Source organism: Panulirus ornatus, chromosome 32, assembly GCF_036320965.1.
Source record: "Panulirus ornatus isolate Po-2019 chromosome 32, ASM3632096v1, whole genome shotgun sequence".
NCBI classification, from domain to species: Eukaryota; Metazoa; Arthropoda; class Malacostraca; order Decapoda; family Palinuridae; genus Panulirus; species Panulirus ornatus.
This window is the reverse complement of record NC_092255.1, coordinates 19,390,849-19,406,027: the sequence shown is the minus strand read 5'-3', so window position 1 is coordinate 19,406,027 and position 15,179 is coordinate 19,390,849. Positions and strand designations below refer to the sequence as shown.

Genomic DNA, 15,179 nt, shown 5'->3' with positions numbered 1-15,179 from the left:
GAGGACAATATGAGGTGTGAGGTGGTTTGATCGAGTAAGTAATGTAAGGGTAAGAGAGATGTGTGGAAATAAAAAGAGCGTGGTTGAGAGAGCAGAAGAGGGTGTTTTGAAATGGTTTGGGCACATGGAGAGAATGAGTGAGGAAAGATTGACCAAGAGGATATATGTGTTGGAGGTGGAGGGAATGAGGAGAAGTGGGAGACCAAATTGGAGGTGGAAAGATGGAGTGAAAAAGATTTTGAGTGATCAGGGCCTGAACATGCAGGAGGGTGAAAGGCGGGCAAGGAATAGAGTGAATTGGATCGATGTGGTATACCGGGGTCGACGTGCTGTAAGTGGATTGAATCAAGGCATGTGAAGCGTCTGGGGTAAACCATGGAAAGCTGTGTAGGTATGTATATTTGCGTGTGTGGACGTGTGTATGTACATATGTATGGGGGGGGGTTGGGCCATTTCTTTCGTCTGTTTCCTTGCGCTACCTCGCAAACGCGGGAGACAGCGACAAAGTATAATAAAAAAAAAAAATATATATATATATATATATATATTATTATTATTCCCTGGGGATAGGGGAGAAAGAATACTTCCCACGTATTCCCTGCGTGTCGTAGAAGGCTTTGTCGCTGTCTCCCGCGTTTGCGAGGTAGCGCAAGGAAACAGACGAAAGAAATGGCCCAACCCACCCCCATACACATGTATATACATACGTCCACACACGCAAATATACATACCTACACAGCTTTCCATGGTTTACCCCAGACGCTTCACATGCCCTGATTCAATCCACTGACAGCATGTCAACCCCGGTATACCACATCGATCCAGTTCACTCTATTCCTTGCCCTCCTTTCACCCTCCTGCATGTTCAGGCCCCGATCACACAAAATCTTTTTCACTCCATCTTTCCACCTCCAATTTGGTCTCCCACTTCTCCTCGTTCCCTCCACCTCCGACACATATATCCTCTTGGTCAATCTTTCCTCACTCATTCTCTCCATGTGCCCAAACCATTTCAAAACACCCTCTTCTGCTCTCTCAACCACGCTCTTTTTGTTTCCACACATCTCTCTTACCCTTACATTACTTACTCGATCAAACCACCTCACACCACACATTGTCCTCAAACATCTCATTTCCAGCACATCCATCCTCCTGTGCACAACTCTATCCATAGCCCACGCCTTGCAACCATACAACATTGTTGGAACCACTATTCCTTCAAACATACCCATTTTTGCTTTCTGAGATATATATATATCCATGCAGATAAGGGAAAAAACTACCCACCATTTTTCTGCATGTCATAAATAGCAATGAAGAGGGATTTGAGTTGGGGGTTCAGGGAGGATAGTGGCTGAACATCCTCCCTTCTTTGTTATTACTTTCCAAGAGAAGGCACGTGAGGATTTTTCTCCATGCCTCAGTCACATGTTTGTAATGCTTCCTTACTGACATAAAATAATCTTGTAAAAATTATATGAAATTATTTCTTCATTTAGTGCATATTTTGACATATATAGTTCTTCAACATCAGACCCATATATGTTTTTATCGCATAGATCATCACCTGGATTTTTGTTCCTTACACTGACCTTTATAGCACAGACAGAATATGCCCCAGTCATGGCAATTTCAAGTGAAATATAAAAAAGAAGTATCAGAAAAAGAATGAAGAAATCAATCGAGGCACAAAGGCATTTCATAGATCTGACTTTTAACTGTAGAAAGGTTATAGGAAGAGGGAAAGACAAAAGCAGGATGAGAGTCCCCCGACATAGCTGTTCAAGGAAAGAGATTACATAAAAGTCAGTCCTGAAGTGACTGGTTCTGCTGCACTTAGGAAGCTGACCACATCCACCTGTAAGGACTATACATCATAAAGTGTTGTGATATTCAGCATTAGTTCATGGAAATTGAGTTGTAAGTGTTTGGTGCCTTCTTTATGATAGTTGCATCATGGGCATGAAGGGTCTTGTAAAATGTTGAAACAGTATTTGTAAAGTTGTGTTAACAGGTGATGTCCAGAGCACAGATGGGAAAGTATGATCCATGCTTGTCTGGATATTGTGGTTTCTGATGGTTGTATGTCTGGTGGGTTGGAGATTAAGACTGACTTAGGGAATTAGCTTTTTAAAGCTTGTCTGGTTATTTCAGTGTGTATGTATTTTGTTAGTGTTATTTTTGTTGGAGGTAAGGGGATCTGTAATTATATATTATATATTCATAAGTGATAGCTCACCTTCTAGAGGCATTTTATCCTGATGAATATTGATTTATGGTTTAATTTGATAAAAAAAATATCACATCTTCATGAAGATAGAATTGTGTGAATTACCTCTTTGTCATAAAACTCATTATTTTGTGATCAATACCTTCCTGGCTGAGTGCTAATTACGGCAGAATCATGACCACATGGCTACACATGACCATTCACCATACTGACCCTTCCTTTTTTTTGCTGATTCTAGTTCACTTAGTGTTTATACTGCTTGTGAGAACTTTTAGGTATGCCTTTCTTGTTATTTATCAGTGATTAATTGCTTCTACAAAAGAATGGAGTTCATCCTCAGCTGCAGCGTACCATTTGGTGCAACCAAACTGCCCAGGAATGTGGAAGTGTGGATGAATGTGAAAGCCAAAATGTTACAGAGTATTATTGGAACACACAAAAGGGTGTGGAAGCAATAGATATTAGCCCACCATGTGTGTGCAAATATAAGCATTTCTTGAGAAGATGCATTTTTAACATGAAACATTTTTCAGTGAGTTTTCTTGGTGTTATAGTTTCCAAGTGTATAACTGCTTTCCTTAGCGTTGATGACTTTAAGTTGAATTCATGTGGAAACTGCTTGTTAGAGGAACCATTGGCTAAAGGCATTCCTCCTGATAACAGAGGTAAGGTAGGTACTAAATAAAAGTTAAATCTTATAGTATTAAAAACAGTGAAACTGTTAGTGCTAAAACAGTGAGTTAATTGTTTTGTATCATTAAGTATGGTGGAATTATTTAATAAAAAGAATTACGAAATCTATGAAATCCCAAGTTTCTAAAAGCTTGAGTTGAAAGATGAGTGATTATGATATTTTTTTTTTATTATACTTTGTCGCTGTCTCCTGCGTTAGCGAGGTAGTGCAAGGAAACAGACGAAAGAATGGCCCAACCCACCCACATACACATGTATATACATACATGTCCACACACAGCACATATACAAATCTCTGCATCTCAACGTATACATATGCATACACACACAGACATATACATATATACACATGTACATAATTCATACTGTCAGCCCTTATTCATTCCCGTCGCCACCCCACCACACATGAAATGAAAACCCCCTCCCCCCCGCATATGGGCGAGGTAGTGCTAGAAAAAGACAACAAAGGCCACATTCATTTACACTCAGTCTCTAGCTGTCATGTAATAATGCACCAAAACCACAGCTCCCTTTCCACATCCAGGCCCCACAGATCTTTCCATGGTTTACCCCAGATGCTTCACATGCCCTGGTTCAATCCATTGACAGCACGTCGACCCTGGTATACCACATCGTTCCAATTCACTCTATTCCTTGCACGCCTTTCACCCTCCTGCATGTTCAGGCCCCAATCTCTCAAAATCTTTTTCACTCCATCTTTCCACCTCCAATTTGGTCTCCCACTTCTACTCATTCCCTCCACCTCTAACACTCTTGGTCAATCTTTCCTCACTCATTCTCTCCATGTGACTAAACCATTTCAAAACACCCTCTTCTGCCCTCTCAACCACACTCTTTTTATTACCATACATCTCTCTTACCCTTTCATTTCTTATTTGATCAAACCACCTCACACCACATATTGTTCTCAAACATCTCATTTCCAGCACATCCATCCTCCCCCGCACAACTCTATCTATAGCCCACGCCTCGCAACCACATAACATTGTTGAAACCACAATTTCTTCAAACATACCCATTTTTGCTTTCCAAGATAACGTTCTCGACTTCCACACATTCTTCAACACTCCCAGAACTTTTGCCCCCTCCCCTACCCTATGATTCACTTCCACTTCCATGGTTCCATCCACTGCCAAATCCACTCCCAGATATCTAAAACACTTCACTTCTTCCAGTTTTTCTCCATTCAAACTTACCTCCCAATTGACGTGTCCCTCAACCCTACTGTACCTAATAACGTAGCTCACATTAACTCTCAGCTTTCTTCTTTCACACACTTTACCAAACTCAATCACCAGCTTCTGCAGTTTCTCACCCGAATCAGCCACCAGCGCTGTATTATCCGCGAACAACATCTGACTCACTTCCCAAGCTCTCTCATCCACAACAGACTTCATACTTGCCCCTCTTTCCTAGACTCTTGCATTCACCTCCCTAACAACCCCACCCATGAACAAATTAAACAACCATGGAGACATCACGCACCCCTGCCGCAAACCAACATTCACTGAGAACCAATCACTTTCCTCTCTTCCTACATGCACACATGCTTTACATCCTCATTAAAAACTTTTCACTGCTTCAAACAACTTACCTTCCACACCATATATTCTTAATTCCTTCCACAGAGCATCTCTATCAACTCTATCATATGCCTTCTCCAGATCCATAAATGCTACATACAAATCCATTTGCTTTTCTAAGTATTTCTCACATACATTTTTGAAAGCAAACACCTGATCCACACATCCTCTACCACTTCTGAAACCACACTACTCTTCCCCAGTCTGATGCTCTGTACATGCCTTCACCCTCTCAATCAATACCCTCCCATATAATTTCCCAGGAATACTCAACAAACTTATACCTCTGTAATTTGAGCACTCACTCTTATCCCCTCTGCCTTTGTACAATGGCACTATGCAAGCATTCCGCCAGTCCTCAGGCACCTCACCATGAGTCATACAAACATTGAATAACCTTACCAACCAGTCAACAATACAATCACCCCCTTTTTTAATAAATTCCACTGCAATACCATCCAATTATGATAGTATTCCATATTATTCGCTGTATTATAAAAGCTATGGTACTTGCTCAAAAATGTATAGTGGCTCATCCAGAAGGACTCAGTAACCCATTGATAACCATGCTGAGTGGCTGTGCACCTTTTTTAGTGACTTGCCACACCTTCAGTGCCCACCATTGCTTGTTGTGCCAAGTGCCACCTTAACTTAGGATTGGCCAGTCTGGTAAATATTGTATTTTGCCTAAACTAGGAATGCTTAGCTTCTGATTCATAGGAAGAAATACTCACCTAATCGTGTAAATAACAACTAATTTTTCGAGCATGTTCAGGATCGGCCAATCTGGTAAATGTGTTTCTGCCAAAACTAGGAATGGTTAAGTCTTAATTCATAAGAAAATTAAAGATTACACTTTTTCGGGGATTTTGCACTATAGGGCTGTCAACCAGTATGAGGAATATTCTATATGAATACTGGGATGTAAGAATTTTTTTAAAGTCAAAGGATCAACTTAAAGAGAATTGAGCTTCAGGACCAGATGGAATTTCAGACATCTTCTTGGAGGAAAAAAAGAAATGACGAAAGCCAAACCAATGATGTCACTGATAGAGAAAGCTTGGATGGGAGCAGAATAACAAGTAAATAATAAATGGCATATGTATCACCAAAACACAGGAGAATCTAAGCTGTTACCAGAGCATGATAGATCATTTAGTTTGATATCACTAATAATGAGTCAAAGAAAGGGTAATAAAAAAAAGATTGGAATGTTTGATCTACAACTGCTTAAATGAAGATCAGCATGGATTTGTCAATTTGTATATCAAAATATTAACTCATCATGAAAGTATCTGTGAAACTGATATAAGGAAAGAGAATGGACAGTATTTTTCCCATCTTTACTAAAATATATGAAAAGACGAACCACAGATTCTAATAAAAAAGGTAGTGAAATAAAACGCTTGATAGAAAATAGAAAGATGGATTCAGGAGTTTGTAACTAATTGAGAATTCAGAGTGACAGGCAGAACAATGTCTGACAAAGATGTACTATCAGGAGTGCTGCAAGAAACAGTTTTAGTTTCAATTTTTGTTATAATAATGATATCAGACATGGGCAGAGAGGTAAAAGAAAATAAACTAGAATGAGTAAAATTCAGACATGGCTAGAGAGGTAAGGGAAAGTAAACTACAATGAGTAAAATTATAGGATCAGAAGACCAAAAAGAATTACAGAAAGACATTAATGTAATTTGCGAGTAAGAAAAGAAAACCTGATGAAATTTGATGAACAGTTAACAGTACATCAATAACACCATACAGGGGCCTAGCATAACGTGAGATAGAAAGTCATTATAAACAAGAAACCTGAATTGAGAGAGTAACTGACCAGACAGCTTTATCAAGCCAAGTAGTGAGTGTGTGGAATGATAATGATAATAAGAACTTTCACTTTAAGGAACAAAGTTAGTGATGATGTTCAATGTATACACATGTAGCAGAAATTAATATTGCTGTGTAGTATGTTTGCCAACCAGGGAAATGGAATTGAACAAGTTAGGGAGAATTCAAAAACACATCACAAGAAATCATGTGATTGGAACTATAAACTCTGCTGCCTAAAAAGACCAGATGATTTATGCATGGCATCAGATTGAAGGTTTAAACTAAAACTAACTCAGCAAGGAAGGAACAGAGTTAGCCCATGTGTAATAAAACTAGGGAATATATCAAAAACTATGTCAAATAACAATTTATGATAGCGTAGCACATACAGTGGATAGATCATCCAGTGTACAACCAAGCAAATTCAGAAATATGTATGACTAGCATAGAGGCATTCAGAAGATATCAAGACCTGATGAAGAATGATTCCAGGTGAACCCACTTTTGACAGTTTCCTGGACAATGTGTAACATACATGGTGGCAGAGAAAAATGGTAGTGTCAGAAAGGCTTAGAGAGCACCACATGCAAGCCTTTCCAAACAGTAAGATTGCTTTTAGTAACTTGTTGCTTCTCTCTCTCTCTCTCTCTCTCTCTCTCTCTCTCTCTCTCTCTCTCTCTCTCTCTCTCTCTCTCTCTCTCTCTCAGTTTCAAGTCTTTAGATATCTCAATAAAAATTTGCTTGATCTGAATACATAATTCTTACCAAATCTCATCAATGTTCTCATGAAATCTTTTGATAATTGGCTAATTTTTGTCATTTATGTTGTTGATTCATGTTAAAAGCTGATGTGTAATAAGGGCAACACAAAGGGAAGTAAAAGACTACATAGCTCGTATGTCCAGAAGTTGTCTTATCTTTGAGCTTAGCAAGGTAGTTTAGGTGTTACGATGATAGTTGGGTATTTACATTTGTTGAGGCTGAGGTCTTCTTTATTTGTGAAATGTTACCTTCTCAGTCATTGGAGGACAGAATTCTGTGATGTAAACTCTGTTATTTGGTTATTTGTTCACAAACATTACTCTGGTACAGTATACATATTGCCAGCACAAGTACCAGTTACAGTAACTTGTTGAAATATTAATGTTTTGATACACTAGAAATTATATCTATCGATGGATGATATTGTAGATGCTTGTGAAGATTAGTTACTGATGAACCTTGTATGAGGGAAAGGTAAGTGACAACCAACTAATGTTGAGAGTATTTAAGAATGTGTAATTTTGGAATTGTTGTTGATCTCAAACAACTCTGGATGCCATGTACAGGAATTGTATTAATTTGTAGAATTTGGTAATGATAAAGGTGATAAACTATGTACTTCAATAATTCCCTTAGTGATGTATTAGTACTAACCGATGGTCTTTTGTTGTTTAATATTCTTTTATTTTATTAACATTAGGACCATACTATTGTAAGCCAGAAGTTCATGTGATACCCCTGGACTAACGAATAGCAGCTGTATAAATGAATTTTGTTTGATGTTAGTGCGGTGTTGAGGCTGCATGAGGGTGTGTATGGCCGACATGTCCTGATAGTGAAGTGGCCTGTATTGTGGAAGAACCACTGCCACTCCAACACAGATTTCTAATTTACCTTCCCACCAGTGATACCATATTTTAAACCTTGTTGAGTACAGTAATTCCATATGCGTTATACTTGAATTTGATAACAAAAGATAAATGAAATTTCATTACTTTCCCTGAATTGTTAAATTATGTGGCTTGAATTTCAAGGTAGTAATAATTTGACTGAAGAATGCGGGAGTTAGCTGCATATCATCTACATTCATTAGGTATTTTTTCACTTGGTAAGTGTTACAAGCGTTTAATCCAAATGCCCATGGGCAGATATTGTAGTAAATTAGAATGGTGATTTATACAATAAACAACTGTTATTTTAATCTCAAGTGCAAGAATATGGTGCCCAATTGCCCTAACACTTGGTGGTAGCGCGACCTCTGACTCTCTTTTGTTGTCACTTGCAGGGGTCGTGTGTGTCCGCCAGCGCGCGCTGTCACGACATGTCGGCCTATACCAGTGGTGGGGAAGGTGTTGGTGGTGGAGGGAATAGTGGAGGGGAAAGCAGCGGTGGCATTCGGAGACTTCTGGAGTGCGAACATTGTCACAAGCACTTCACCTCAAGGTTCAACCTGCAGCGGCATCAGCTGATCCACACAGGAGCAAAGCCATATGAGTGTCCCCTGTGCCACCAACGATTCAATCAGTCAGGTCATGTCAAAACCCACTTACGCACCCGTCACCCTACCCAGGAAGCTCAAACACTGGCCGACCTGGCTAAACTGTAGCCCATAGCACCCGGACCCTTGGTAGTTGCCTGTTCTCCCCAGGAACCTGAGGACCATACCACCACAATTACCTGTACTTCACCACAGGCTCATAATCACATTGTGGTATACAGTCCTTCCCAGGAAGAACAGGCTAAGGTTTGTGCGTCTCCTCAGCCAGAGGAACAGACCATCATATTCAGACCTTTTCAAGCCCAAGGAGTTCGGACTGTGGCCCTAAAACAGTATCAGGACCAAGGAGACCATACCATGACTCATGTTTCCTATCAGACTCATAATGAAATGACACCATCCACAGAACCGGAGGACCATGGTGTCCCCACCACTTCCTGGCAATCTCGCAATATTGCTAGTTCAAGTATCCAAACTGCTCCAGCAGCACCTGTTGTTCAGATAATATCACAGACAACCACACCAGATCACCAACCATCCACAGTGGAAATAGAGTTAGATGTTGATCTCCTAAAACCATGGCCACCTCATGAAAGGTATTATCAACAGTGATATGAACTATATAATGTGATTTTTATTATTAGTAAGATCTTAAGAGAACATGCGGAAGTCAAAGCATGTATTAAAGCATAAAGTGAGTCTCATTTACCTCTTACTTTGTATCCTCATCAAGCTTCATTTTCATACATTACAATGATCTGACTGAAATGCAAAGTAGAGTGTGTCTGTTTGTTACTCAGATAGGTGTGTTGGATATCGTTCTGGAATTTTCTTCATGACTGCAGCCATGTATGTTATATAATTGATATTAATACTTTGTTTATAAATCTAATATTGAGGATATCAGATTATTATTATTATTATTATTGTTATTATTATTAGTTATTGTTATTTTATATATATATATATATATATATATATATATATATATATATATATATAATCATTATTTTTTTCATAATCACCCCAGGACTATTTTCTATATATTTCTTTGTAAAGGTTCCTGCAGCCTAAATCTGTGTTACTTCCAGTGGCAAGGAATTGCAGACTCCTTTGGAATGAGAAGTTCTTTGATGAGACTGTGCTTTAAGTGATACAGCCTCGCCAAAGGTGACTTCACATGCAGTGTAACTCCATGCCCGGTAAAATGTATATTTGATATTTTCTATAATTAAAGTCCTGGTGTTATCTAGGACTCCCTCCAGAGGCTCTTCCTGCCCAAGGCTGCCCTACTTTTAGTAGCAAGGAAATGTGGACTCCTTTGGAGTGAGAATTTTTTTTATAAACCTGCACCCCCAATGGTACGGTACAGCTTTGCCAAAGTTATACTTGTGGTGTAACTTCAAACGTGGAGTAGTGAAGTATAACCTATAGAGTATATATATATATATATATATATATATTTATCTATTATTTATTTTGCTTTGTCGCTGTTTCCCGCATTAGCGAGGCAGCGCAAGGAAACAGACGAAAGAATGGCCCAACTTACCCACATACACATGTATATACTTACACGTCCACACACACAAATATACATACCTATACATCTCAACGTATACATATATATATACACACACAAACATATCCATATATACACATGTGCGTAATTCATACTGTCTGCCTTTATTCATTCCCATCGCCACCCCACCACACATGAAATGAAAAAAACCCTCCCCCCTCATGTGTGCGAGGTAGCGCTAGGAAAAGACAACAAAGGCCACATTCATTCACACTCAGTCTCTAGCTGTCTTTTAATAATGCACCGACACCACAGCTCCCTTTCCACATCCAGGCCCCACACAACTTTCCATGGTTTACCCCAGATGCTTCACATGCCCTGGTTCAATCCATTGACAACACGTCGACCCTGGTATACCACATCGTTCCACTTCACTCTATTCCTTGCACACCTTTCACCCTCCTGCATGTTCAGGCCCCGATCACTCAAAATCTTTTTCACTCCATCTTTCCACCTCCAATTTTGTCTCCCACTTCTCCTCGTTCCCTCCACCTCTGACACATATATCCTCTTGGTCAATCATTCCTCACTCATTCTCTCCATGTGACCAAACCATTTTAAAACACCCTCTTCTCCTCTCTCAACCACACTATTTTTATTACCACACATCTCTCTTACCCTATTATTACTTACTCGATCAAACCACCTCACTCCACATATTGTCCTCAAACATCTCATTTCCAGCACTTCCACCCTCCTCCGCACAACTCTATTAATAGCCCATGCCTCGCAATCATATAACATTGTTGGAACCACTGTTCCTTCAAACATACCCATTTTTGCTTTCCAAGATAATGTTCTCAACTTCCACACATTTTTCAACGCACCCAGAACTTTCGCCCCTCCCCCACCCTATGATTCACTTCCGCTTCCATGGGTCCTTCCGCTGCCAAATCCACTCCCAGATATCTAAAACACTTCACTTAACTGCTATCTCCTGCCCACCCCACCCACATACATGTGTGTATATGTGTATATATATATATATATATATATATATATATATATATATATATATATATATATATATATATATATATCTTTCTTTTCTTTTAAACTATTTGCCATTTCCCGCGTTAGCGAGGTAGCATTAAGAACAGAGGACTGGGCCTTTTTTGGAATATCCTCACCTGGCCCCCTCTGTTCCTTCTTTTGGAAAATTAAAAAAAAAAACGGGAGGGGAGGATTTCCAGCCCCCCCGCTCCCTCCCCTTTTAGTCGCCTTCTACGACACGCAGGGAATACATGGGAAGTATTCTTAATCCCCTATCCCCTATATATATATATATATATATATATATATAGAGAGAGAGAGAGAGAGAGAGAGTGAATTGGAACGATGTGGTATACCGGGGTTGACATGCTGTCAGTGGATTGAACCAGGGCATGTGAAGTGTCTGGGATAAACCATGGAAAGTTCTGTGGGGCCTGGATGTGGAAAGGGAGCTGTGGTTTCAGTGCATTATACATAACCGCTAGAGACTGAGTGTGAACGAATGTGGCCTTTGTTGTCTTTTCCTAGTGCTTCCTCGCGCACATGCTGGGGGAGGGGTTGTTATTTCATGTGTGGCGGTGTGGCAACAGGAATATATATATATATATATATATATATATATATATATATATATATATATATATATATATATATATATATATATATTTTCTTTCTTTTTTCTTTCATACTATTCGCCATTTCCCGCGTTAGCAAGGTAGCGTTAAGAACAGAGGACTGGGCCTCTGAGGGAATATCCTCACCTGGCCTCGTTCTCTGTTCCTTCTTTTGGAAAATCAAAAAAAAAAAACGAGAGGGGAGGATTTCCAGCCCCCCGCTCCCTCCCCTTTTAGTCGCCTTCTACGACACGCAGGGAATACGTGGGAAGTATTCTTTCTCCCCTATCCCCAGGGATAATATATATATATATATCCCCAGGGATAATATATATATATATATATATATATATATATATATATATATATATATATATATATATATATATATATATATATATATATATTTTTTTTGCTTTGTCGCTGTCTCCCACGTTTGCGAGGTAGCGCAAGGAAACAGACGAAAGAAATGGCCCAACCCACCCCCATACACATGTATATACATATACATGTGTCCACACACGCAAATATACATACCTACACAGCTTTCCATGGTTTACCCCAGACACTTCACATGCCCTGATTCAATTCGCTGACAGCACGTCAACCCCGGTATACCACATCGATCCAATTCACTCTATTCCTTGCCCTCCTTTCACCCTCCTGCATGTTCAGGCCCCGATCACACAAAATCTTTTTCACTCCATCTTTCCACCTCCAATTTGGTCTCCCACTTCTCCTCATTCCCTCCACCTCCGACACATATATCCTCTTGGTCAATCTTTCCTCACTCATTCTCTCCATGTGCCCAAACCATTTCAAAACACCCTCTTCTGCTCTCTCAACCATGCTCTTTTTATTTCCACACATCTCTCTTACCCTTGCGTTACTTACTTGATCAAACCACCTCACACCACACATTGTCCTCAAACATCTCACTTCCAGCACATCCATCCTCCTGCGCACAACTCTATCCATAGCCCACACCTCGCAACCATACAACATTGTTGGAACCACTATTCCTTCAAACATAGCCATTTTTGCTTTCCGAGATAATGTTCTCGACTTCCACACATTCTTCAAGGCTCCCAGGATTTTCGCCCCCTCCCCCACCCTATGATCCACTTCTGCTTCCATGGTTCCATCCACTGCCAGATCCACTCCCAGATATCTAAAACACTTTACTTCCTCCAGTTTTACTCCATTCAAACTTACCTCCCAATTGACTTGACCCTCAACCCTACTGTACCTAATAACCTTGCTCTTATTCACATTTACTCTTAACTTTCTTCTTTCACACACTTTACCAAACTCAGTCACCAGCTTCTGCAGTTTCTCACATGAATCAGCCACCAGCGCTGTATCATCAGCGAACAACAACTGACTCACTTCCCAAGCTCTCTCATCCACAACAGACTTCATACTTGCCCCTCTTTCCATATATATATATTATCCCTGGGGATGGGGAGAAAGAATACTTCCCACGTATTCCCTGCGTGTCGTAGAAGGCGACTAAAAGGGAAGGGAGCGGGGGGCTGGAAATCCTCCCCTCTTCATTTTTTTTTTAATTTTCCAAAAGAAGGAACAGAGAACGAGGCCAGGTGAGGATATTCTCTCAGAGGCCCAGTCCTCTGTTCTTAACGCTACCTTGCTAACGCGGGAAATGGCGAATAGTATGAAAGAAAGATATATATATATCCCTGGGGATAGGGGAGAAAGAATACTTCCCATGTATTCCCTGTGTGTCGTAGAAGGCGACTAAAAGGGGAGGGAGCAGGGGGGCTGGAAATCCTCCCCTCTTGTTTTTTTTGTTTTTTTTGATTTTCCAAAAGAAGGAACAGAGAAGGGGGCCAGGTGAGGATATTACCTCAGAGCCCAGTCCTCTGTTCTTAACGCTACCTTGCCAACGCAGGAAATGATGAATAGTTTGAAAGAAAGAAAAAGAAATAATATATATATATATATATATATATATATATATATATATATATATATATATATATATATATATATATATTTATTAACCACTTCTTCCTGTGTCAGCGAGTTAGCGCAACATAGAAGGGTCCATCCACTCATATACAATATATATATATACATAAATGCCCATACACACACATATTCATACATGTAGATTTCAGTGTCTACTTACATATACAGACATATACATATATACACATGTACATATTCATACTTGCTTCCTTCATCCATTCCTGTCACCACCCATGAAACAGCACACACACACACACACACACACACACACACACACACACACACACACACACACACACACACACACACACTTTTCCATTGAGGTAGCGCCAGGAAAAGACAAAAAGGCCACATGGTTCGCACTCAGTCTCTAGCTGTCATGTGTAATGCACTGAAACCAAAGTTCCCTTTCCACATCCACATATACATATCAACATATGCATATATACACATGCACTTATCCATATTTGCTTGCTTTCATCCATTCCAGGCACTACCCCACCCTACAGGAAACAGCATCGCTACCCCCTATTAATGTATAAAAATATGTATATGAGTGGATGGGTAATTCTTCATCTGTTTCTTGGCCCTACCTTGCTGACATGGGAAATGGCGATCAAGTATGATAGTGATAGTGAAATAATATATATATCACTGTTACTCGTCAAAATTGATTGCAGTCTTGACATAGAATTCCTAACTCCAAAAAGGTCCTTCCACACTGTGTTACTGATTGTAGCAGTCTTGGGCTGCTGGAGCCCTGACAAAAGTGGTCCTATATAAAACTAGGACCCTTTCAGAAAAGGGTTGTAGGGTACTTTTATAAGTATGAATATACATATATACAGTATAGGTGTTATTGGACTTTGCCTGTTTGTGGTTACTGTGCAAGTGAAAATTCATCTTCATCTGGGCCATATCATTGTCATTTGATGACAAGGAATACAGCCTCATCCAGGAATGTGTTGTTTAAAGGAGTCCATCATTTTCCTCCTTTTGATTGTATCACAGCCTCAAAGCTGCAGGAGCCTCATAAAAGGAGTGCTGGGGTTGTATACGATAATGGTAATAGTGCAATAACAAATATATATATATATATATATATATATATATATATATATATATATATATATATATATATATATATACACACATTTATTTATTTTGCTTTGTTGCTGTCTCCCGCGTTGGCGAGGTAGCACAAGGAAACAGACGAAAGAATGGCCCAACCCACCCACATACACATGTATATACATACACGTCCACACACGCAAATATACATACCTGTACATCTCAACATATACATATATATATACACGCACAGACATATCCATATATACACATGTACATAATTCATACTGTCTGCCTTTATTCATTCCCATCG

The 15,179-nt window shown here is 39.6% G+C and overlaps 1 protein-coding gene across 2 annotated transcripts in view; it reads left to right on the top strand.

The window, feature by feature from the left end:
- Positions 1-15,179, top strand: part of LOC139759125 (uncharacterized) — a 149,581-nt gene that overhangs the window by 96,719 nt on the left and 37,683 nt on the right. The window contains exon 7 of one of the 2 annotated variants that reach the window (XM_071681104.1): positions 8,405-9,453. The exons of the other annotated variant lie outside the window; for it this stretch is intronic. Within the exon in view, the coding sequence (XP_071537205.1) occupies positions 8,405-8,725 (321 nt within the window). The 3' untranslated portion in view covers positions 8,726-9,453. Of the gene's footprint in view, positions 1-8,404; positions 9,454-15,179 lie in introns of those variants that run through there. 2 annotated transcript variants of the gene reach the window in all.